Source organism: Emydura macquarii, unplaced genomic scaffold, assembly GCF_026122565.2.
Source record: "Emydura macquarii macquarii isolate MOO-44397 ecotype Brisbane River unplaced genomic scaffold, CSIRO-AGI_Emac_v2 contig_2432, whole genome shotgun sequence".
Taxonomy (NCBI): Eukaryota; Metazoa; Chordata; order Testudines; family Chelidae; genus Emydura; species Emydura macquarii.
In genome coordinates this window covers 855729-882847 of record NW_027132569.1, presented here as the reverse complement: position 1 = coordinate 882847, position 27119 = coordinate 855729, and the positions used below count along the sequence as shown (strand labels likewise).

The following is a 27119-nucleotide window of genomic DNA, read 5'->3' as shown; positions in this document are numbered from 1 at the left end:
TGTACACTGTATTTTTAAATTAATTGTTTTTAGGCCCTTGTATCTTAGAATATTCTCTTCTTAAATAAATAAGGGCCAAATCTTGACCCTGGTGATGATCCTTGTCGAGTGCATTTAGTGCAGTTTTGCTGTGCAAGATGGGCAGGCTTTGTGAGAGTCATGCATAGGGCATACACCTCCTGAGAGATGCGGAGAACACTGAGGCAGTGTGTGAGGGGCAGGTTGGGACAGTTTGAAGTCACAGGATTTGCTGCAGTGTGAATCATTTGGTCTTTTGCTTTATAGGCAAAGGCATGTAAGAGCCAACAAATATGCTGAACTTGCCCCTGTGGAGTGAGAGAAGTTTCCTTATCCTTATCCCCCAAGTATCTGCCAAATATTCAGCCCAGCTTCTAGGCCAAGGCAATGGCATGAGGGATTTGGTCTTTAGTCTGTATACCGTCTAAATCCCTTCACCATTAGCATTTGAAAATGAGCATATGCAGTAAGACTTCCCTGAATGTTTTTAATTGACATGTACATATTAACATTCTAATGGTTCCTCACGGCAAATTTGTGTAATGTGAAGGAATATTGAGTCAATGGAGCCATAATGCTCTCTCCAGAAGAAGACTGAAAAAAAATTTCCTAACTGAGGCAATAAATTATATCTGGCAAACTGTTAATATATCTCTGACTAGAGATCTACATAGTAAACAATGATGGTTTTATAAATTACCTAAATACCTATTAATTTGGGGAATTTATCACAGCTGGAAAAGAGCTTGTGTGCATTGGTTTATTAATACATATTTTAAAAAGTCTCTTAATAGGCTGTTACCTTTGATGAGGTACCATCAGAGCTGTGTGAAATTCAGTTTTTGTCATGCAGGATTGCCACACCTGAGAAACTTGCCTTTTTGTCTTGTTTTCTACCTCCAAAATGTCAGTTCTGAGATTTCAAATTTTCCCCTTTAAAGCTTGCATCAGCAAAATTGTTATGGTGTTTCTGATATGCCACGATCATCACTTGAAAATGGGCTCATCTTCATTGAAAATAAAGTTTCCAGGTTTGTTTAAAAAATAAACAAAACAAAACAAAAAGCGTGTCCCAGCAAAGTCTTTTTTCACAGAAAATAGAAAGAGACCCATTTTTGAGTCTCTGACATAATGAAAAAAGGTGAATTGAACTGTAGGTAGCTCTGGATTTCTTTATGAATGGCACTTGCAGTAACTACACTCTCATTCATCCCAAGATCCACATGTAGAGAGTTCCCATTCTATTTTGTCCTTCCGCCATGGAAAAACAAGTCGGCTACCACTGTGGCATCAACCCTGCAGTTCTTGGACCTACAGAGAGCTCTCTACAGGTCTGGAGATCCTTGCTTGGGAAAATGGGGCCTGGAGATGGGGGTAGAAAGAGGGTGTAGGTGGAGCTGAAGGGAATGTTTTTTGGTTTTGTTTTTTAAAGCATGAGGGGAGGCAGTGAGGGGAACACAATGAGCCTCTGGGCTAAGTGGAGTCCTAGAAAGAAATCTGTAGCCAACTGCATCTTTCTTATGGAGGAGGAGCAGTTCACCAGAGACTTCAGGTTCCTGCAGGTGTTGCTCTAAATTGATCTGCCAGTGTTTCTGCTCAGATTAAGATAAAGCAATGAATATGCCTTGTCTATGGGCTGTTCCTCTGTGTTAGTTGTGGGCTGCCTGCCATCATTTCCAATTGAAGTAATTCAGGCAGAGTCTTTAGCCCTTGGCAATTTGCCAGCTGCAACCCTCAGCTGGGCACACCAGTCATAGTTTATCCTTGATTTCTGAACCTCATTGATCTGATCAGGTGTTTATTTGGCTACATGTTAGTATCACAAAGGCAGGGAATAGATAAGTGCAACAGGGTAAGTCAGGCATGGAATTCTCAGCTCTGAATTTCCTGATTTTTATAACTTAAAACCAGAAGCCTACTATTATTTACATGCAGTTTTAGTCTGTCACATACGTGTGCTCACACTGCACCATTATCAATATCCACAAGTGGTTAACTAGTAAGCAAGCTGTCTTGCCTTTGCATTGGGCACCCACATGCAGCTGGGCATATACGCGGCACTTGTCTTGAGTATTTATTTAATAGATAAACAGTTCTCTCTGGTTCCTCTGCTGGCACTTGGCTACAGAGCCATTAGTTTGTTTCCTTATACGTGGTCCACTTTGAACAACTGCCGATTATTTCTGAAGAGTGTTCTGCCATGAAGTTTGACAGGCTTAGAAGACTGCAGAGTGTGTTTGTGTGTGTGTGTATATTTACAGCTCCTAACAGCTGCTTATGGCAGAAACCGGACTCCTCGTTTTCACATAGGAGATTTGTACTCGCCTCTGTGCAGTACACCCCTAATCTACAAAGCTCTTCTTCATTCAAATCTGGCTTACCCAGTTAGGGCTCTTACATCTTTTACAAATTGCTTAGAAGTCAATAAAACTAGCAATCTATAATCAACTCCATCTCATCTGTGCTCTTCCAGTAATATGCATTGTAAATATAGTTTTGTGCTCCTCACAAAGAATGTCAGTCAGTATAAAACTGGGTTTATATAGGTGAATGGCAGAACTTAAAGCCTGATTTTGAAACATGGCCTCTGATTTTATGCATGCAATTTTTCTGTGAGTGTGAATAATTGTGGATGCATTTTTTATCTTAGACGTCTAACTAGTAGACAGTGCACTCAGATCTAGTAATCAGATCTATAATTGCTATATAGGCTAGCTGAAATTACTTGTGTGGGGAAAGTGAGGAGCTGAGTTGAGGCCTTCTTAAGAATTAGGGTTGAGGGTCTGTTTCCGATGGTGCAGATCATCTGTTGGTATAAATCCAGAGATCTCCATTAGATTCAGAACAGCTATGCTGATTTGTACCAGCAAAGAAGGTAGCCTGAAGAATGTTTCAATGATGAATTTTGCTGTTTTGGTACAAAAACCCAAAACCTTGATTTCTAGCTAACACAGTATTACTAACATCAACAAGACCTGCCTTTTAGCATTGCAGAGGAGTGGGGAGGAGGGGGGGCATGGAAATTAATCTTCTTCCCCGCAGCCAGGATTACAACAGTAAACTGCTAGATTCATAATAAGTCTCTAACTCCATGTATAATACTTCCCCATGCTGTTAAAGAGGAAATTACAAAGTAACCATCCCTGAATCAGGACTTAGATGGGATGCTCTGACTTCCCTTTCTCTCATTTCCCTGCTCCTCCCACATAACTTAATTTGGAAGCTGGTGTAAAAATCTGAAGCTATAAAGTAAGACGGCACATACATGTATCGTCTAGATGTTGGTGACCTTTTAAAATGAGCCAGTTGCTCCTAAGATACAGATAAGGTACTTCCCTCAACTTACTCTAGGAAGTATCTTGAATACTGCAAATGTTGAGGTGGTCTTATTGCTAATACTTATTCAGGAACCAATTTTGCTCCATTGAAGCAAGTGGTGAAACTGACTTCAGTCCGAAAAGATTCCATCCGTGAGCTACAGAAGGCAAGTTGGCAAGTAAGTGCCACCAGTCTATGTATCTGTTTCTTTGTCTTATGTGTATAGACAGGTATGCGTTCTACAGCATTTTTAGCTTTTCATCTTTAAAAATGTCACATACGGAAAAGCTGGTTCTCCCACTGACAGTCTTCTGGCCTGCCTTGTTTTCATATAGATAGCCCCAGTAAGCAGGAAAACAGAGAGCTCTCTTTAATTCCTGAAATGGTCCTACACAGTGGGCTTTGTCCCCAGATATTTTAGCTGGCAGCAGATATTGAAGGTTAAAAAAGCTCCTCAGAAAGCACCACTTTGTTAGCAAATGTGTAAATTAGTCAGTTTTCAACAGGAAAATATGAATATGCTAATTCCTTTCCGGAGGTGATAGAGGCATTCCTGCTGTCTTTGGTCTTGGTTTCAATCTTCCTGAATCTCCTGAGAGTATGGGTTTAAACTAAGGCCCTGTTCACCTTGGGAACAGAACTGTGCGAGCTCCAAACATACTTAAACACAGTTGTTGCTAACAGGGTTCTAGTATGGCTTTCCAAATGAATGTGTACAGGAATTGACTGTCTGCAAACCTTGTCATGAAACCACACTTTTGGCCTCTTTATAAACCTGGTCCTGCTTTTGCATCCCACTTTCCCACTGAACGTAGGAGTGTAGGGAACACAGGGAATAAAGGGCCGAAACCATAGCAGCTTCATCTATAGAACTGTTTCTACCCAGGATAGCCCAAAGAAAAAGAAGTCCTCTTGCTTAGGGAATGAATGTGACGTATTTGCTAGCAATAACTGTACTGAGACATGATTTGGGGTCTCATCATGCAGAGCCTTACCTCACTTGAGTTCTTTGTGTGAATAAGGACAACTCCTGAGTAAAGTTTTCCAAGTTTGGGCTGTTTGTCAGCACTGCCCTGTTGGTAGTGTGCACAAGGCCCAAAAGTTTACCACTGGACCAGAACATAATGTGAGAGGACAGAAGTCTACTTACTTCATGCTTCCTGGAATGTTATCTGAAGGAACAGAGGAAGTGAGAGACTCTCAGAGCAGTTTTCTCTGATGAATGAAAAAGGGACAGAATAGAAAATATTTTTAATGAATAAGTAAAAGCACAGCAGCTTTGGGAGAAGTTAATTAAAAAGAAAAGTGTTTGGAGGTATATTAGTTCAGTAGAATGTGATAAATTTTGCTTCTACCCAGTCTATTTTATTCCCTCCCGTGTTTTTTTATATGAATCTTAAATCAATAAATTACTCCTGTAGGTAACAATAAGAGGGAAGACTGTGTTTCACCTTAAAATGTTGACTAAGAAACAGTGTATTTTTTTCCATAATCAGAAAAAAGCTTTTACTCTTCTAGTAGTGGTGCAAATGAATCACATCTACACTCTAACTAGCAATTGTTATTCCCCCCCCACAGTTTAAAAACAAAACAAAAGCAAAAGCATTCTGTGGAGTTTAAGAAAGGGGCTCTTTTTGTAAACATTAAATTGAAAGCTTTAAAATACCACAATCTTGTATCGAAAGCAGGGATCTGAAAAAGTTATTTTGGGAAAAGATGTTTAAACCGTTGTCTCAAAGGGAAATTAAGGATCTCTTTATGGACTGCTCTAAAAAAAAGCCCCAAAGACAAAACCTTGCTGAGATGGGAGTCCATACATGCTGAGAATGTAGAAATAAAAAATAAAGGGGGAGGGAGGAATTGGGTGAAGAGGAGAGCACTGAAAAATCCAGTGTTTTGTTGTTTTATTTTTAAAGACAGTGAGGTTGGCTCATCCCCTAATCTGCCAGTTTTTGGATTCAAGCACTGTATTAAAACCAACTCAGCCTTTAAAAGGATTTTAAAGGGTTTTTTTCTTCCTGAAATTCATATTGAATATTTCTAGTTAGTTTTCCCCTGTCTCGTCTGGTCAAAAATTTTAACCAATCCTGATCTCTGTAATGCTAAAACCATTTGGCTTTTTCTGTGTCTGGTGGTGGATGAACCAAGACCCAACTTCCTCACATCAGGACTGACATAGTAAAACACTAACAGTTGTGAAATATACCTGCACAGATTTGAGTTTCCATCAAAACGTTGGGGATTTGGGTAAATCAGAGGTTTTATAGAAGGTTTGGGGTTTATTTGGATTCACAAGTCTGTTCTCGATCTCACGAAGAACTGCTATAAATATCAGAAGGAGTAACTTCATTGAAGTCTATGTAGTTAATAGGGTTAAAATTGGTATGAGTCTCACAGTCTCTGGAGTATTTTTTTGGGACTATTTTCAAAGTAATTCAGAGCTCATGAAAGGCCATATATTCTTAGGGCCGGAAAAGGATGGCCAGTGGCAGTGGAAAATTTTCCCCATGATACCCTGCAAATGTGCCTCAACTCTGGAAGATTCATCCCAGGGGTACTGAAAGCAATTCTCTATGCCCACTCTACTCCTGGCCTCAGCAGACACTTGCCCGCTAGTCTTTTGCATTCATAAAAGAAAAATGTATACATGAAAAAGTGGATTCATTTGGAATGTGTCTTTATATTTAAGCAAAATTAAAGTTCTGCAGGAGACAGAGGGTGAAGTCCTGACTCTTCTGACGTCAATGACAAAACTCCCATTGACTACACTGGGGCCAGGATTTCACTCAGAGTGCTGAAAATCCAAGTTGTGGCTGTCAGAGAATTACTGTGCACTTTTACAGGTTGCTTGTTGTTGTCTTTTTTCACTTGCTACTGTCAGACGGCCCAGACAAGGGACAGTTAGGGGGTACACCTCCTCAAGGGGAGCTTCCCAAGCAGCCCAGTGTGCAATTGTGTATGCAGCGCATCCTGTCCCCCCTCCTCTTTCTCTGGGATGATGTGGTGCTGGGAGGGTGGTACATGGATGGAGAAGTCCCTGCGTACTCGTGAGTGCCGGGACTGGCATGCAGGCAGAGAGGCTGCTTGCACCCCATCACTAGTGAACCCATGTTACAGCTTCTCACGCTCCCTCAGAGAGAGAGAGAGGAGGAGGAGAAAAGAACGCGTTTATTAAGGTGTGTATGTATGTGTGTATGTATGTATATATAGATAGATATATATATAGACCTAAAATGTGCCATGTTTTCCCTATATTGCTGTGTTGCTATTAACGTGATGCCACAAAAGGACGTTAGTAGGTCTGTGGCATCACATCAGTAGTAAAGAGGTTTGTTACACTCATGGGGCCAGATACTATATATGCATGCAGATTCAGAGAGCTGCCTGGCAGGTATCTGAAGGCTCTGCTTGGCACAGGTCTCTGGCACAAAATCTTGACTCAAATTTTAATGGGTAAAGCTGTATTGTGGGTTTTAGCCACAGCTCTGATTGGCAATGGACCCCCACCAGCATGGGAGGAACATGCCTTACAGAGTAGCAGGTCGGTTTGAAAAGTGAAAGGAGCCTAATTTGAAGGAGAAGGAATCTGGACATCACACACAGGAGAGCAGATGGATGCACAGAAGAGGATGAAGGGGGAGACTGAAGATTATTGTAAAAAAGCAAAATAGACGTGTAGCCATTCCTGCTTGTTTTCTCTTATGATTCTATGTAAACATTGCTCGGGTTTGGTTAACTTTAAGCACATATAATAAAAGCTTATGATATCTACAGCATATTTACATGCACAGGGTAGGATTTCCAGAAATGCTTGAGAGACTTAGGTGTACATGTCCTAGCTGGGTGCTGTGGAATTTGAATCCTCTCTTAAAGGCCATGGCACAGCAACAGAACTAAAGATGAGTAGCTGTCACAGCCCTAGCACCTAACATGGGGAGAGGGCAACAGGAGCTATCTAAGTATTTCTCTTTCTCTCTCAAATTTTTGAGAGCACCTATCACTGTGCACCTATCACCACGAATAGATCTGGGCAGAATTTTTTGGATCGAACTTTTTTTTTTTTTTCACCAGAAAAATGCAGATTCGGTTGGACCAAAACATTTTGTGAGTTCATGTTAAATTTGTCAGATTGTTTCAGTCAAAAAACATCAAGACAACCCCTCGCCCAATTCTGAAAAAGTTGAAGTTGGTGTTGGGCTTTTTTAACTTTCAGTTAATCAGAAAATTCGAATAAAATTTATTTGGGTTGATCCAAAATAATTCCCCTTCCCAATTTCTCGGTTCAGTGACAGAACCAAAAAAATCAGTTATTTTCATAGCTCTGCTATGTAAGTGATTGTAAAAGAATTAGTGATCACACTTAACATGCCTTAAATGGCAATATATAACTGGCAATATTCTCATAGTCTCTCTTGTCCTCAACATGCATGTTGGAAGGCTTTTTTTTATCCACTCATTCATCATTTCCCTTCACTCTCCCTAGTCTCTCTACATAGCGTGGTGGATCCTCCACTCCTGGATAACCATGTATGGGGAACCATACTGAGCCAGAAACATACGATGCAGGGAGACATGTCATGCAGCTCTTATCTGGTCTTCTTAACCTCTACCCTCTTCCCTCACTCACTGGATCTATTTCTGTACTCTGTATCATTCCTCCAAACCCAGTAAGAAGAGAGCAGAATTCACCCTATTGTTCTGTGGGGGAAGAAACAATATATAATACAATTGTTTCAATGCTTTAAATGGTGAAGACCCATTGACAGACAGTCTCTGTGTTAACAGCCATAGGTGTGTGTAATTGGTGAGTTCTGAATAGGGGTGTGCACAGGAGTAAAGATGTGGCAGCTTTTTGGGGGGTACTTTGTGTGCTCCCTGTGGTTGGAGGAGCTGCTCCTCGGCGGCTGGTGGTACGGTCAGTGGAGCTGGCTCTTGTCCTGCAACCTGTGGCTGGTGGAGCTCTGTGTCCCCTGGCGGCCAGAGGAGCCTTCATCTCCCACCCTGGCCAGGGGCAGGAGGAGCTCAGTCTCCCTGCCCCAGCTCCAGAGTTCTGTGCCCCCACTGATTGGCATGGCCTGTGCCCCTGCTTGCCCCTCCTTGCACACACTCCTGGGTCTGAAACATTAGTGAAGCTTCACGACCTTCTTTTCCTCTGTAAGGGGCCCGCTGCTGGATGCCTTAAAGGCCAAGTCCTCTGCATCCTGCTTGCGAACGGTCTCACTGTTCTTCTAAATACACAAAGTGATTGTGAACACAAAGCCAGAGTAAACGCTGTTTATGAGAAATGTACATGTTGCCTTTTCACAAGCAGGATATTTAATATTTGGTTTGTTAATTAGAAGCACTGTCAGGGTAACACCAGAAAGCTCCTCACTGCACAAAGTAACGTCACTGAAAACCTTGGATATTGTATTTGTAGCTGGTAGTAAATTTTCGCAGAGATTTTTGAGAAGTTAGCCTTATTGTGGAAAGGGAACACTACATCTTTGTACAGCAATTTTTTCACCCCATGTTTAGGCTTGTTGAACAGTAATCTGAGTGTTTCAGCCTGTAACCCAGAGTCAGGGGAGGGACTGGCACAAACATGAGATTTAAAATTCTGCGTCATACCAGCTGTCTAGTAGCAGACACTGGGGCTGGTGATGGTGAAGGGGGGGAGGGCGGGAAACAATAACAAGCAACAGTGTGATAGATTTACTAGAGCTTAGGGCAAGTTGCAGATTTATTTTGTGACTTTGCATACAGTGCCGGACTGGGTTGATGTAATTCCAATCCATGTTTCCTGTCTTGATATTTAATCCGGGTTATGAATGATGACTCTTTCCCTGCCAACATCTTGCATTCTGTAACTAATCACCGAGCTACCCTGACTGAAACAAAACTGGACAGCTGCCTGTTTGCCTTCATGGGATTTTCAAAGCGCTAATGTCACATAGTGGCTTTGATTGAAAAATGTAATCCATACCCTTTCATTTAATTAAAGTATGTTAACATTGTAGCCTTACTGGCTGGAGCAAGATTCCAGTAACACATGATTTGTTTGCTTTGAACATAAACGATACATATGTTTTGTCATTGTTTGTTTCACAAAGATTCTTTTCATCTCATTTTCAGCAAGACTATTCCCTTTTACATTGTTTGTTGATATGTCTTGTTTTCATAATAGTTCTTTTAGTAGGAAAGTAAACCGGATACAACTAAAACACGTACAGGAAAGATTGTGTATATGGTCCCATTATTTAAAACCTTGTAATAGCAAGGAATCAACGTCACTCTAGTGGAGGTCAGTGTTGCCATGTGAATGCAAATGTGCAACCCATCTATCAGGATGTACTCAGAATGCTAGGGAAATGTTCCCCCACCCCCATGCTCATTCCACAAAAAGTTTAATAGTCTATTTCAAGGGGAGAAGTTGCAGAATATATGTGATAGGGTACCACCCATCCTGTATTTTGAGTGTCCTCTCATATTTGGTGCCAAATGTCCCACAAGTGTATTCAATAGCTAGCTACTAAGAAGCATTTGATCAGATAAGAAGTATGTTTTCAAACAGTAATCATGTAGACAATCACATGCTATGATAAAATGTTATCCACGCTCACCCCCAAATTGAATAAAACATCCCTTTAAAAATAAGTTTTGTTCTATTCTTTTCATACTGTTGGCCTTTATTTCTTTAAAAGGTAGGTTCCTTTCAATGTGTATACATAGTGTGTGTGTGTACTTTATAAATGTAATACTTGTATTTCATCCTTTTGTCTCCAGCATGAGAGAATATTTGCTTATAGTATACCAACAATATATGTAAAGAACAATAGACCATATTATTTTCCAAGGGCTAAAGCCTGATGAACTAACTCTATTTTGCCTAGGTTTTACTTAATCCTTTTTCAGAGAAATCCATACTAAGTTCTGTAGAAGTTTGCCTAAGTAAGGACCGAGTGAAAACTGACCGAAAACAGAATAAGAACTTCAGGATTTGGCCCATGCAGGCAACTGAAGTTATAACAAAATGTTAAGCATAACTGAAAGCAGGCAGAGTTCTTAGAGTCCTGATCTGCACAGAATCTTCAAAATTCGGGCCTGGTTTTCAAAAGTCATTGACCTCCCTTTGGACTTACAGGTACTAGCTCTTTTAAAATAAATAAATAAATAAATAAATTCAGGCCCACTATATATTTAGTTCAAACTTGTCCTCCTCCTTTTGATTTGGCCTTATGGATAGTTCAGATAACAACAAAAATGTGTAACTCTCAGCTTGCTCCTTAAGCCTGGCTGTGTTCTTAGGGCTTTCCTACAGAGACCTCTCTGACCAACAATCTACTCCCATCTCCCTTACATTCATGGTGGAGTTAGTGAGCCACCCCTGCACAGAGAGTCAGCAGGTATAAATCAGTATCTCCCTGCTGGGTTCTAACACCTACTGACCGGCTGGAGGAACGCTACTCCAAGTGTTGTACCTTGTGCTGTCTTGCTAATACCTCTCTGTGCATGGATACGCCTAATACCCGATACAAGGCTATAAGGGAAACTTCATGTTCTCACCATGTTATGCCACAGAAATAACATAATTATCAATACATCATTGTGTGTCTTTAATAAATTAAGAAGGGCTGGTAAGAAAATGGAGAGTATTTTCTTTGGAAAGCTGCAAGAGAAATGAAAACTTTTATTTTTGATGTTTTTAAAGAGTTTTTTTATGAAAAATTGAACGCTTTCTTCATTTCTGAAGAGTGGAAACACTCTATTTGTGTGTGTTTTCAGTTTTCACTGAAAAACTGGAAAATGGAAAAAAAAATCCACAAAAATGTTTGTTGGAAAAAAACCCTTTTATTTCCTGAACAATTTTGACCAGCTCTAGTGATGAGTGCAGTTTAGTCTCTATGGAGCTGACCCAAAGCTCACTGAAGTTAATGGAAGTCCTTACATGAATTTCAAGGGGCTTTGAATCAGGCTTATAGGATCTAATCCTGCTCACGATGAAGTAAATAGTAAAACTCCCTCTGACAGCCAGGGGAGCATAACTGGGCCACTTTGGGCGTGGAACTGTAGTTGAATGCCCTTCACACTACAATATTTTTTTTATTTAAAAAGTCTACATAAATAAAATATGGCTCAAACAGGTATGACAGAAATATATTTAGCTAGTTAATAATGGATAAGTTACAGTCAGTCACTGATTTTAATCATATAGATATTTTTTCTTAATGTGAATTCTGATTGCTTGTTATTGTAACAAAACAGGGTGGGCCAGAATCATCTCTAGTGTAACTCCCTAGACTCCGAGAAGGGGTTTCATGAGATGGTTTAACTTAACAAATTATATGTAGGAATTGTTCATGTTTTTGGTATAAACAGGTGACTGTTACGTTTCTCATCTGCTATTTAGTAACTGTTTGTTTATCAGACTTTGTGCAAGCTACAAGTGCACAATTTGTTAAAATTAAACTAAACAAAAATACTACAATCATATCAAACCATATTTATGCACATATGCATATTTGTCAGCTGAAAATAAAATACCTTTACCTGGTTGATACATAATATTCAACATACAGTCAGCGTTTCAGATAAAATGTTATAATTATATGGGGTCCTATCCAATGTTCCTTGAAGTGAATTGAAAATCTTTCCATTGACTTCAGCAGGCACAGATTCAGTCCCGTAATGTCTATCATTCTGAAAGATCCAAAAAGCATTTTGCAAATTGTTACAAAAGGGATCCATCTCCTTCCGTGGAAATGCAGCTACCTCTGGAATGAACTGCAGAAGCCATTCTACCCAGGCAAGACTATCAATATGTTTTTAATATAAGGAGAATAGAGAAATAACCCCTCTGATTGATACTCCAGATAGAATCTGAGTAAACAGATTATATTCAGAATATCCAAGTTGGTAATTGATCATTACACCACAGTTAACACCTCTACTATTGCAAAAAAGTTCTAAAGAAATAGACACAGCCACAAAATGGGCAACTATTAATCATTCATCTGCCATACCAGCCACTATCCATATTGTGGCTGAAGTTGAAAAATTCCAAAATGTGTGTGTTTTTAAAAGTTATAAAGAAAACTGAATGACTAAATTGGTGGAAGTTACTGGTCAGCTAAGTGAGATGCAGTTTGTTGAGCTTATAGACATGCTTTTGTCTTCTGCTAAGGTAGTGAGAGCATTTTCTTAATTTGAACTATTTGAGAAACTGAGTGTGAGTTGAGCACAAACTTAATCTTCATTCTTGCCAGATCTCCCACTTGTTTCCAATGTCTAAAACTTTAGTGTAGTCCTTGATCTAAATTTTTCTTCTAGCTCCTTATACTCACCTTGACTGTTGCACATCCCATCTCTATTGCCACCCCAAATCCCCAGGTTCCATTGTCATCAGCATTCTCTCATATAGTGAGAAACTTGTCTCCATAGAGCTTCCCTAGGCCACCATTCAGTTTAGGGTCCAATTCAAAATGTCCATTCTTGCTCTACAAAGACTTGTTCTAGCTAATCTACATGATGTACATCTCATTTCAAATTGCCGTTAATATATTCCTTTATTTCCTTCACCTACCTCTTAATTTCTTTCTCCCAGTGCTGTCATTTATCTCTGGCTGTATTCTTTAACTCACCAGAGTATTTTGGTATACAGCTTATTTGGAAGAAATTCTACATGATAAAGGTATTGTATTATTGATTGAGAGTGGGGGAAAAAAACCAGGAAATCTTGTCTTCCTGTTTCAATCAATGAATTAAAACATAGGGCAAATTGTGACCCTTGGGAGCCCCTCAGTGCAAATTGAGAGAGGCCACACCCTACCAAAACTCACATCAGACCCGACTCTCTCATTTCCCCAAACTCAATGTTGTCATATTCTTTATCTAAAAGGTGTCATATGAGGTATGTGCAAACTGGTAACACGCTGGTCATTATTATTATTGTGTATGAGTGTATGTATGAGTAGTGTATAAAGAATTATAGCTGTGTGCTGGAAATACGTTCATAAAAGGTGTTTGGCAAGTAGTTCCTAAGCCCAAGCTGTCCTAAACAAATGAATGTTGTTTCACGTGCTTAACTGTGTCTCCAGTGTAAACGGAGTGAGGTGAGGCCAGAAACAATGGAAGCATGTTTACACAGAAGATAAAGTCATCAAACTAGCGAGTGGGGCAGATGTCCATTTAATGATCATGACAGGGGATGGAGGCCATACTCCCAGGAAGCATTCCTGGCTCTTGAAACAGAGACAGTGGACATGGGGAAATATAAGCAGAAACAGAGTGCCATTTTGGTATCTGTCACCTGAGGAAGAAAAGAGGCCAGAAATCTCAAAATCTGAGGAGGGGGGGGGGGGATTCTTCAGCCAAGGGGGCTGAAATCTCTGGGAACTGACTATAGGTGAGAAACCTGCTCAGACACAGTGGCAACTGAGAATCTCCAGCGCCCGGGGGCCAAGTCTACATTTGTGCCCCCCTCGGCCTCATGCTCCCCCCACACAGGGCAGGAGGGGTCCTAGCACCACCTCCCAGCTGCCCCGGGGAGGGGGGGGTCTATACCTGCGGCAGGGAGGGGCCTGAAGTTTGGGAGGGGTTGCAAATGCAGGCTTGGCTCTGCCGCATTTACCCGCTATGTGATGCCTGCCTCTCCCGCTGCAGCTCTGCAGCCTGGCGCCGGCTCGATCAGAGCGGCCTGGGGAGAGGGGCTGGGCCGGTCCTTCATGACACGCAGGGTGAGGCGCTGAGAGGCACCTCTCAGAGCCTCCTGGGACCCCTGTTCATCGTGAAGGGCTGGCCCAGCGCTTACCTGCCACTCCAGCCCCGCAGCCTGGTGCCAGCTTGGACGGGGCGGCCTCACCCCCCCCGGTCTGGGGGGGGTGCTGAGTGGGGCCCGTCATTGCCTCCCATCCCCTGCTTCCTGTGCATCGTGAAGGGCCAGCCCAGCTCCCCCCACACAGGCCAGCACCCTGGGGGCCTGGCCCCACCCCACCCCTCAGTATGCCACTGCTCAGACAAAGAGTATAACTTGCTGAAATTAAGTTTATCACTAGAAAGCAAATCTCTTTCACTCTTTCTTGAAATCATTTAAACCTATGTTCTTTGTTAATAAACATATTCTGGTTTTATTACAAAACCATCTCAGTGCTGTTATACTGAAGTAGAGCGTAGGTCTCCAGCTGTTCTAACAGGCTGTTGTGTGATTTGTCTCTTTGGAGCCAGCAAACTTAACTTCTGTGAGTCTCTCTAGAGAGAAGGAATGGACTCTGCAGGACATTTCTGGGGTTCACTGATTGTTACCTGCAAGGCAAGATTTGGACAGGCAGAATCCTGAAGAACTTGCTGGCAAGGCAGACAAGCTGCTGTGGTGGTGCACAGACATATAGGTTAGCAGCAGCAAAACTCACTGTTGTTGAAGCAGTAATACAGCGGCTCACAGTTCTGGGTGACCTGAGCAAGGTATCATATGGATGAAGATAGCCTGTTCTTAGAAAATCTGGTGGCCTCAGTGAATTGCTAAAATGGGCTCAGGGCCCCAAAGCCATTAAGATGAAATTTGAATGCTAGTGGCCAAATTATAGACCAGGCTATTTGAAGTATACATTTTTATGAATGTAGGCTGTTGTACTCTGAAGTATACACCGTTAATCCTGCTGTGATGACACTTGGATTGATATACAATGCATGACATATTGATTCAGTATATTGAGGTGATTGGGAGAGGAGAGTTCAGTTTATTTAAATAATCCTGTTGGTTTATACTGAGTTTACAGCCATCTATGTCAAGAGTCAGACAAATGTAAAATTTAAACAAATACTTCAAAAAAATCCCTTTTTAAAATAACAATCTATGTATTTTTTTTATCCACTGTGCACTTTTCACTATTTCCTTCTGGTTTTGCTACTTCTGAGGAATATGATCATTAACTAATGAAAATATGTGTATTACACTGACAATGCCCCATCTTCACTCTCCGAGCTACAACCGTCTCAAGCATATATATTACTCCGATTAAGTTAAGGGAATTACACCTGTATTAAAATTGTCCCATTGTTCTTCCTCTTTCACTTTCAGCACTTCAAAGGGGCTGATAGTAAAGACTGGTATATCCATTAGAGTTGGGTGAATAACTGATTCTTTGATTTGTGTGGTTTTGAATTAAAAAAACCAACCAGATTTAGGTTGAACCAAATCCAATTTCCACCTCCAGAATTTTGGGTGACTAAAAAGTTTGATTTGGATTGAATTAACATTTTGTTGGGTCTGAAACACTGAGTTACTGGGCATTTTGAAAGGGCTAGATTCACAAAAGAAAAGGGAGAGGAGATGGCAGTGTCCTCTTACACTCTTTTTAACCTAGTGGTTAGGGTACTCACCCAAGATATGGGTGACTTGGGTTCAGTTCCCTTCCTTTGCCTGATTAGGAGCAGTGATTTGAATCCCCCTCTTCCCAGAGAGTGCTCGAGCCACTGAACTATGGATAGTCTGGTTTCTCTCTCAATCTCTCCTGTTGCTGCTGTTCCACTTCATATAAAACACCTGAATACTCATTGGGCCAAAGAGAGAATTTGAGAGTGACTCTATATAGCCTAGTGGTTAGGGCAGTCACCTGGGAGTTCTAAGTTCTAGTCCCTGCTCCAATGACTATTCAAGTATTTTATTCAATGTGGAACAACTTCAAAAGGAGTACTTGAGATAGACCAACCATAGAACAGTCTACAGGCTGGTGGTTGGGGCGCTCTCATGGGAGATCCAAGTTCAAATCCCTGCTCCACATCAGGCTGACCAAAGCTTCGTTTTTGAGTGAATAAACTATTCATCCCAAAAATAAAACCCATCTCTAGTTTACAATACATTTAAGTAACACATCATTGGAAGTAGCTGGAGGCGATGTCCCTGAAAAATGTATGTAGGAGCAGATCTGGTTGAATTAGTGTGAAAATGGGATCCTGACCAATGAATTGGGAGGATTCAGGGACAAAAGAACAAAACATGCCATCGGCTCTAAAAAATGGTAATGTATACCATTTCCCAGTCTAAACACTGAATCTGCCGCAGGCAACAATGAACGGGAAGAACCTTCCTGGTCCCATCTGTAGAGAGACTCCCAGCCGTCTATTTTGCCAAACATAAATTGCTCGTCTCAATTTTTGCTTGTTAAAACATTAAACCTATTTATAACAACCTTATCATAGGACCCTATTCTAATACAAGGAGCCCAGTTGTGGCAGTGCAGAAAAGCATAGATCCAACAAAGTCTTTCATGTTAAGGGGTGGAATTTTTAATACAGCAGTGCTTTTTTGTCTCTCACTGTTACTGAATGATCTGGTAAGGTGAGCCTATACAGGGCAGCAAAGAATGGTTGTATTTTGCCTGAACTGAGAACATGATGGGACTCTGGTATAAAGGCAAACATTGTTGGGTGCCTTTGTTAATGGGTGATTATGCTCCCACTGATATCTTAAACATGTTAATTAGGAAACTTTTAAATAGAAAAAAGGAAAAGGAGTACTTTGGCCCATGAAACAACCCATTTAAATGATTTCCATGCAGAAACCAGACATTGGAAAATTGTATTTCTGTTGGAAAAGTGGCTTTGTAAAAAGATACTTTCATAAACAGGTCCACTCTCTCTGTGTATTCAGAGTCAGAGCTGCTGACTCTAGTGACAAAAATAAGTTTTCAGTGCTTTCCTCACCTTTTAGCAATGTAGAACCAGCACAGTGAAGAGAAGAGCATGAGTTGGATTATTTTCTGGCTCATGCATCATTATCCAAATTATTATCAAAGGTGCAAATTGCTAAGGGCCTAATTCTAACCTTACTTACACTGAAGGCTATGAGGCTGCACAGGTGTAACTGAGTGCAGAATTGGGCCTGCAAGATTTTTATTGCTTGACTTTTACATCCCATGGTGAGTTTGTGGGGCTCAGTTTGAGAAAAGCATCCTATTAATTGCAAATTTTGCTTTAGTTTATTTCAGCAGTCACTGAGATTCAGTAAATATGGAATCCCACACTGTCAGTTTTAGAGTCACTGTTCAGAGTGAAACTTCACTTAAGTGATTCAGATTATTCTTTAGAAACTGTGTAGGAGTGAAGGAGCAATTTGTTTAGCTAACTAAGATTCTGAGTTGTGTGGTTTTGGGGGAAAAAAACCCCTACATAGTTAGCAGAGCTACTTAGTCTTACTCCTCCCCCTCCACCACTCAGTCAATTTAACTACTTTTCTCAGTGAGCTAACACATGGAAAGGTGGTTATTTGAGATAAATACACTCCTTGTGTGTTGCCAGCATGTAGCCCTGGATGCATACAAATAATTAGGTGTTGTGCCACTGATGGTCACAGTGACTAACTTTTAGATGCCTAGAAAATCACTGTGATTCACAAAGCCTGAGTTAATCACCTAGACTCCTGATACAATGAATGGGGAGAGATAGGGGTCTTAGACTGCAGTCCACAAAGCCAGCGTGCTAGGCAGGAACTGCCTAAACTAGCCAATAGGAGATGCTGACCAGAGGGGCATGTGCTCAGCTCCACCCCACTTATGGAGATAGGTAAAGCCCTATGGTTTTTGCAAATGTGAAAGAACACAAAATAAAATGGGAAAAACCCAACAATTAAAATGACAAACACACCCTGAAATGGCGGCTTCTATGGTTCCTGTCTCCCTATTCTTGGTACTGTGACCTGGCACACGAGGTTGCAGTCAGGTTTGGCCCTGCTGCCCCACCTTCAAATTTGGGTGAGTGGGATTGTGACCTGGCAGTGGTGAGTGAGAGAACAAGACAATCCCATTGGCCCTGGAATGGATCATTTATTTCTTAGAGAAAGTCCCAGGGAAGGACAAAAACTCTGCCCATTTTTTTTGTCCTTCCCAATTACTGCTCAAGTCACGTACGTCCTAACTGCTGGATTACCAGAGGGTTAGTAAAGGAAGCTTTCCTACTACCATATACATTTTCTTTAAGAAGTCCCCCAGCTCTTGCTGACAGTAAGCATTCTTTCAAAGTGCACATAGACTGGTAGATCCTGATCTTGTTCCAATTTTTGTAATATGGTTTTACTTGATTTCTGAAAGAAAAGAAATAAATTAAAATGAAGTTAAATGTTTATATGGTGTCTTTCATCCAAAGAATCCCAAAGCACCACTGAAATTCAACCATCTCTGGAATGGAAGAAAGGAGCAAACCAAACTGGAAGAGAAGGAGAAATTGAAGAAGTAGCACTGATTAAGCAGCAATGCTTGGTATTTCTTTGTGAACCCCAGTTTGGGAATATTATTTTATCTCCAGTAGATCTTTAATTTTACCTAGCTATGTCACTATTACCGCTATAGATATTGATCTATTTATCACGTAGAGGAATCTATCTTTCATATTTACATTTTTTTCTGTTACTAAAAGAATTACTATTTGGAACCTTTACTGGTAGTCTCAGTAAAGTTTAATACATCAATGTACATGGAGACTGAGTAGTATCATACTTATAGAATTGCTTTTTCCATTCAAGAGTTGAGCTATATTGACAACTAGTGTGGTGAAGTATGTACTGCCGCCATCTATGCTATATCTTTTCTGCTAACAGGGACTTTGAGTCTGCAGAGTTCTTTTCCAGAGCCTTTCACCATCATTAAATTTATATTAAAACTAAAACTTAAATACCCTTTAAGGATGGGCATAAGGATAAAATTATTTATGGATACATATCACAGTCCTGCAGGATTGGTTAATGTAACATCACCTACAAAAAAGTTAGACTCATGAGACACACAGGTAGATAAAGTAATGAATGCGGCTTCGTAGGCCTTCATGCTCATCAAGAGGAAATAGAACTGCAGACTTATAGGCCCTAAACACATGAGCTAAAGGAAAACAGTCATTAGCTACAGCAGTGTTAGGATTTACACCGATTAGGCCAACCACAAGGGAGCAAAGTGCTGAGACACATTTCAACTTGATGGTACATTATGGTAGGCAGTACAGGTTACTCCTGCTGAAAATAATCCATGTTTTATCTGCAGGAAAAGTGTTTTGGGAATCTAGGATCCCAACAAATAAATACTGCTATAACTAAACTCTGTCTACTAATCCTCTTCCTTTAGAACAGTACTAGAGAAACCTTTTGGTGAACTTCATGAAGTTCTCTGTTGAGATGAAGGCTGTGCATGATAGCCTTTGTAACCACCATTGTGAGACTTGACAAGACAGATTTGTGGGTTTACAAAAACTTTATATCACTGTGCCTGCAGAACACCTTTAAAATGAATGTTCTGTGGATGTTAGGTTTCTTACACTGTCTCTGTGCCAGTGAAATACTATTCAATACAGTTTAGGGAGTCATGGATTTTCACTCAAGTCCAAGCCTGAAACACTTTGTATGTTCTTAATATAGCATACTGTAATAGCCTGCTGATCAATAACGCTTGGTGAGGTGTGCAAACCAGTGATCGGTATGTTTGTTTTATTATACCTGAATAGTGAGAATTATACAGGTGACATAAGAGCCACGAAAAGGTGCTGCATTGCCATAGCTGGAGACTGAAGTCTCTTTATCTGCAGCATAGATACAGGATGGACAGTGCAATGTAGGAATACGAACAAGGGGCCTAAACCATGATTTGGAATAGAAAAAACAATCACTTATGAGAGGGTAAATCATCCAAAATGCCTGTTCTGTCCTTGGACTCTCATTTGTAAAGAGCCTTTCATTTTGCTTCTGTGTTGCCTCGGGATGGAATTCGCCTTATCTGTTCAGAGATGTGGATAGTGAAGCAACTGGCTCAGCTGACTTTATCTCATTTGCTTCAGAGGCTTTATTATAGCCACACCCCATTTTGTTCTGCTCTGATATAATCTTTCTACAGATGAATCACCCTTTTCCATTGGCAGCTTCAAGTATTGTGACTGCGTCTGCCCTTGCACTGCTCTGGGGCTTCTGTAACCACATTGACTTTGGCTGAGTTACTCCTGACTTACACTGGTTTAAATAAAAGCAATACAGGGCCCATTGATTATGGGTCTTAATTTCATTCAGTATGAAAAAAATTCCTAGTTTCTGTTAATATGTTCTTTAACATAAGTTAAGTGCATTCCAACACTAGCTGAATAGAATCCTTATATCCTTCCACCAGAGCATCTGTGAAAGAGGAAGGGCAGCTGAATTCGAGTCAGCTCCTTATTAACCCAGATCTAGCAGTGCACCTGAACCACATCATAGGTCTTCATCATTAGATATCCAACAAGAAAAAATGCAGCATCAGTCACTACTGCCTTCACTAGCCCACTATCATTCTGACTACCTTTGTTTGTAGAAAGGTAGATTCTTGTATGTTTGCACTGAATATCTATCTGTTACAAGGTTTGCCCCGATCCCACAATGGAATCTAGTTTCAACATTCTCCTTTCAGATCAGATTCCTCCTGTAATGAGATTAATTTGGTAGCCTGTCACACCCTTCCCTAAAACCACTGGGGAAACCTGTAGGCAAACAAGATGACTGCAGAGGGAGCTGCTGTTCATTTCTGACCATTTCTGCTTGCTAACTCAAGGTAGTTTTTCAGTGTGTAAACTCACATGAATATTGATGATTCTAGTCAATAGTGGATTCTGGCAATATTTTCAAAGGAGTCTTAAATCAGTTTCTAATTTATCACTTGTACTATTGTGTGTCCCAATTACCTGATCTTGGGTGGCAGGGGATAGGAGGAGGGAAGGCAAGTGCAAACAGGTAGATGTCTAAATATTCTCATTTGTGATGGCATATTAGAGGCTGTTTTTTAAAATTTAAGCTTCAAAGTGTCAACTCCTTCCCCAGCAGCTCTCATAATCAGCAGCAACAGATTTTGTTTTTGTAACTCGGGATAGAAATCTGGGCATGCCGTAAATTTATTGCTATATGGCTGCAGCTGTTGGTGGCACACTGTTTTTTTTTCCCCTTTTAAAACAAAGGCAGGCATGCATTAGTGATACAGAGTCTGTAAACAGCTGTTCCTTTAGCTACATTGTTTTCAACCATAATATGCAAATTATATGTCTATAAACAAAATCAGTAACTTGGTTTGCATATGTAAAGTGACTGTAATGGGAGTGCAGGTGTGGAAATTACAACACCAATAAAGAATAATGTTCTTTGAAGATCAAGCAATCTTCCCTTTCCTAACACCGTTACCTATGAGACTGCAAGGTTTTCTAGTGCAGTGGTTTTCAACTATTTTTCATTTGTGGATCTCTAAAAAATTTCAAATGGATATGTGGATCCCTTTGAAAATCTTAGACATAGTCTGCAGACCCCCAGGGGTCTGTGGACCACACCGGTTGAAAACCACTGTTCTAGTGCAATATACTGATCTCAGATGAAAAAAGTGCTGTGTGAATCTTTTTTAATGATAGAAATCTACAAGTGATTACAAGAGTGAAATGTGAGTCAAATGCAAGCTGCACCATAATGTAGGTCCATCTCTGCTAAAGAGACATTAAAATTAGAGCTGGCTGGAAAACTTTGAAGGAAGAGTTTTATGTTGGAAAATGTAGTTGAAATCAAAATGCTTTATGAAATCATGTAATTTTGTTTAAAAATCGTTGTGAAGTAAAAGGGCGGGGGAAATTCTGATAGTGTTGATCCTATTTCAACATTTTCTGAATAAACTGTTTTGATTTATTTTTCCTTTTGAAATGACTTTTCAATTAGAATTTTTAAAAATTGTCTTATAAAATAAAAATTATATTAAATTAAATGTTTCAGTTGATCTGAACTGAATTTTTAAAAATTTTCTTTCACAGAAAATTTTGAAACTTTGGGTAGCTATTGTGAATTGGAATGAAAACAAACTTTGTAATCTCAAAAGCCTCCATGAAACAGAAATTCCATTCTGTGCCCAGCTCTAATTAAAATTAGTGCTCAAGCACTAGATAATGCCAGCTGACTTTGAACCTTTTAGTTTGTATATCACAGTTTTGTGAATGTCAGTAGACCATAGCCCACTAACTCTTGATGTTACTGTTTGTGACTGTTTTGTTGTTCAACTCTTGTGTGTGAGGATTCTAACAAGTGAATCCGCACCCAGGAACGTCTAAACTAAATATTTTCAAACTCTTAAAACTAAATATCCAGAAGTTTAATTAGTCCAATATTGTTCATTATCTGAAAATATCTGACAGGACATAATACCTTTTACTTTGTTATTCTGGGCCTGTCTGACATGCTCTCTCAGTTTTCCACTTGAAATGGTGTGAGAGATGGAAGGTTGGTCTCACTCATTTCATTGTTAGAATGGGTGTTCAGCAATATGACCTGAGCAATGCAAAATGAGGTCCCTTCTTCAGTTTCAATTTTAGCAATAGCATGTCAATGTTCCACAGCTTATCACATTCCACATTCAGACATGTTCATGTTAGTAACGTATTCAGGTTACAAAGATTGCATTATGTAATTATTTATGTTATTGTAATGCACAAAGGATCTAATCAGGATCAGTGCCCCACTGTGCTAGGCACTGTGCTAACCTGGAGGAAATGCCTGCTCCTGCTTCAACTGAAGTTAAATGGCAAAAAACCCAAACCACCATTGACATCAGTTTAAGTGGAACTGGGCTCTTATTTCTCATTGAAATCACAGCTATATAAGATTTCTTTCAACAGAACAACTCTGGTAAGAAAAAGGGTTATTAGATTTGGAGCTTCCTCATTGCAGAGATTACTGTGCCTTAACTTCTGATACTTGAATGCTTCTGATTTGGCAGTACTGGCCCATTCTTTTGGGTTTTTTCAAAGGTCTGGCCTCCTTATCTTACTTTTATTTATGTTTTTCCTGCAGGAGAAAATACAAGAAAACATCACAGAGGTAAGAGTAAGTCACAAAAGTATTGGAAGGTGTTTGTAAGTCGACTGACCCTTAAACAGTTTGAAGAAAGAATTTCCTTTAATTATTGGTTTTTAATGTATTTAACTTAGTGGTTTTGTTCATCATGGGAATCAATGTCACAGACAGCTGCCCTTTTTGGGGCACCATCCTGAATTTATTACCCAAAATTCCCACTGGCATTACTGGGAATTTTGTCTGAGTAACAGCTGAAGGATTTGGTTTTGAGGGTTTTAGCCCTAACAAATTTTCTCAGTGTTTTCTGCAAGATCTGCCAGTTCTTACTTTTATCAGTACACATGCAGTAATAAAAAATCGATTGTGGGCCTTTAGCCTTGCTGATGACATGGGCCTTCGCAGGAGACCAAAGGAAGACTGAGATCCTGTTGAGAAACAGATCCTATTACTGCCAAAAGATCTAGTTGTCTTACTGCATCCTTGCAGTAAGGAAGCCTAGTAGTGGTTCTCTGATTCATTGCTCTCTAGGGAGCATAGTTTTTGTTTTCACTTGTTTGCTTTCAGATTGTGTGCTTTGAAGAGGACTCTAGGTCAGAGTTTTAGGTTGGGACACTGTAAATTGCTGTATCAGATTATTAATTAGGGGCTTAATCCTGCAAAGTGATGGGCACCCTTCATTCCCATTGACATCAGTGGGAGTTGAGGGCACTTTGCACCATGAAGGTTTGAGCCTTGAAAGTACTTCTGAATGTGCCTCTCCGTGCTGTGTTGTGACTGACAGGCCATTCCAATGAGGTTCTGCTGCTGCTTTGGAGATCTGTGTTGGATTGTGCATTTGTACACTGCACATTGTGGGACACTGGAACAGCTGCTGTGCATGGATGTGCCGTCTGGAAGAGCTACCGTGTTAAATAAACAGCTTTGAATGTTGTAGAGAATTGGAATGAAGGTAAATGTATGTTTCTGACTGGACTGATGCCCCAATACTAGAACCTGCGCTGTTTGTTTGTCTCAGCTGAGCTGTATTTCTCTCATGTTTCCCTAGCTGCTGGCTGGTTTGATCTGCTAGCTAATTATATAGTTATGGATATGCCTATAGCGAGTGGTGTTTGGCTACTGTGAGATGATTTGTAGGGAACAGAAAATAATTTCCTAGAAGCTGTGAACAATCACTATGCACATATTTTGTATTGCTTGCATTGATTTGAGTACAAAATCTGATTTGTGTGTTTTTCTATATGTGTTACTATGGCATCAGTGTTCAGGTGGTGGGGGTTTTTTGTGTGCGGGGGGGGTACTTCAGCTCCCATCGTAAGTATCAGAAGAGAGGTAAATTATAATACCAGCTCATAGAAGTTAGCACAATATGCATGTATTTATCAGCTTAACCAAGAAACTGAACTGTGCGAGGGTGTTTATGGCATATCTGCTCGTATATTTGGTGATCCATATACAGTTATTCCTCGTGCTCACCACTAATGGGGGTTAGATTTTGTGTCTTTGGGGATTTTGTTCCATTATTGATTTATCTCTGCATGCTTGGTGTGGAGTTTGTGTCTTGGGCTGGTATCAGTGTCAGTTGGCTGGTGAAATCCATAATTTCCACAACTGGATATATGTGCTTTGTGGCCTTGTGTTATGAGACAATTGGTACTGACTCCAGGGAGGTAAGAGGTCATTGCAGGTGCCTGTGCATAGCAATCATTTAAGATCTAGTAAGGATAACCTTGCCTAGCAAGTGATGGATGTCAGCCAGAATACTGTGTACTATAGCAAGCCTGGAAACCAGGGCACAATAGCTGGCTTTGAGCATCAGTCTTGGATTTGCCACACCTGCTGCGTGATAAAGGTATCACGCTGCAAAGGAAATTTATGTAAGTCCATCTGATGCAGAAGTTGAATATGCTCTGGTACTCATAGGAAATGATGCTGAAGGATAGAAATACAATTAGAGCCCCAAAGTAGTAACTATGGGTTGAATGTAGGTTTCCAAAAATATGGAAATGATTTGATTCCAGTCTTTAGCCTTGGTTTCCTTCCTCTATTCATTAATCATGTTCTTTCTTTCTTTCTTTCTTTCACACAATAATCAAAAGGATCTCTGTTTCCAAATGTCACCAAACTCGGAAGGTTGACAGCTGCAATAGTCTTTTTTGTTTGCTTTTGCATCTTGTTGCACATGCTTCTCTATTGAAAGTATTATTGTTAATTATTAATTATTTACATAGTGATATATAAATAGTTGGCAGCAATTAAAATATTGGGAGGAAATATCTGCTTTCAGTACCTCAAAGTCTAAAAGACTGGTTTACATTGAGGCCTGCTCTATCCTATGGACAGAAAGTCACCTAATGGAGCAAAATATTGGGAGTAATAGAGGGTGGTGGTTTTCTGTTTTGCCCAGGGCAGCAGGATCCTTATAGCCTGTCTTGGCTGATGTGAGACATTGTGGCAGCCTTACAGTGAATGCAAATACATATTGGATTTTATTCTCTTTGACCTTTACATATGATGGATTCAAGTAATATTTACAGCTGGTTGGGAATTTTTGATGAGATGCTTTTTTCATTGGAAAACGCTAATTTTACCGAAATCTCGCTCCAGTTTTTCACAAAAAATTCCAAAAGGTCTCAGTTTCATCCTGATACTGAATGAAACCAAATACCAAAACCTTGAGATTTTTCACAAAATGGAATTGTTTTTAGTTCCCATATTACAGTATAACAAATTTTCAAGTGAGTTATTAAATTGTTGTGTGCACAGCAAGTCCTCAAGATAGAAACTGTTATGCATCTCTTTACCCTAATATACTGTATTTTGTACACAGACTACACTGATTTACAATTTGTACTAAGTTTTAGGCACCGTCAATAAATTGTTTATTCACTGGCCAAGAATGCTTCAGAAGTTCAGTCCAGACAAAAGAAATATATCCTTACAAATAAAGGATTGTAATCATCATAATTTTTGTTGGTTTTGGATTTTGTGTTGTAAGTTATGGTTTCATTAGAAAAACATGCATAAGTTTCTCCTGCAAGTGAAATCTGCTAAATTACCTTAATAACGTTGTCATGTCTCATTCAATGCTATATTCACCATACAATGAGCAACAGCTTATATTTGTGTTTTGCATGATTATTTTTTTCAAAATGTAGATAATCATCTAAAACACTATCTTTGTCCGACTACCTGGGTATTTATATGGCCCTCATCACTATATTATCTGAGCCATACTAAAATTGTAACAGGATATGACAAATATAGTCTCTTGCATTGACTGTACAGTAAGTCAAATGCTTTAACAACTAATGTAGATTGATATAATTTTCTTCATAAATTTGAATGTTCCACAGATGTCTAAGCAATACTAAATTAAATAGTGTCAAGTTAGTACCTGAACTAGTGAGCTGTGATGTAAATTAGTCACTGCAGTACCTACTCCTGTGGGAATTCTCTGCCAAAAAAAAAAAATTCTGCACTAAAAATTAAAAATTCTGTGCACAGTATTTTAAAATTCTGCAAAATTCTATATACTTTCGTCAAAATAACACAATATAATCACACCAGTTTCAATTGTTTTGTTAATTTATTGAAAAAATATCTGTCAACAAGTACGTCTGTAACAATACAGACAACAAGAAAGATTCAGGAAATGTTTTTTGACAAATAGATTCCTTACTAGACATATTAATAGAGAACGTTGAGTAATAATTCATTTAAACTACTATAGAGAAATGTATTTTCCACACCCTTCAGCGCAAAGGCTTGCGGGAGGCGGGTAACAGAGGAGCTGAGGGAGAGGGAAGTGATTGCTGGGAAGGAGGGTTGTTGGGTGTGGGTGGTTGAAGTATGGAAAAGTTTTGTTTTTTTCCTGAGAGGGAGGGATTGTTAGGGAATTGAGGAACCTCCCCCATGCAGACCCTGGCTGACCCCTAGCTTCTCCCAGTCAGTCAATCACATCTGCTCCTGTCCCCATGTGTCCCTG

The 27119-nt window shown here is 39.9% G+C and overlaps 1 protein-coding gene across 13 annotated transcripts in view; it reads left to right on the top strand.

Moving 5' to 3' along the window:
• Positions 1-27119, top strand: part of PDE1C (phosphodiesterase 1C) — a 445397-nt gene that overhangs the window by 166543 nt on the left and 251735 nt on the right. For 2 of the 13 annotated variants that reach the window (XM_067562465.1, XM_067562464.1), the window contains one exon: positions 23132-23158. The exons of 10 other annotated variants lie outside the window; for them this stretch is intronic. In XM_067562465.1, coding sequence (XP_067418566.1) covers positions 23132-23158 — 27 coding nt within the window. Of the gene's footprint in view, positions 1-3488; positions 3515-23131; positions 23159-27119 lie in introns of those variants that run through there. One more of the 13 variants, XM_067562473.1, reaches the window with a different exon arrangement.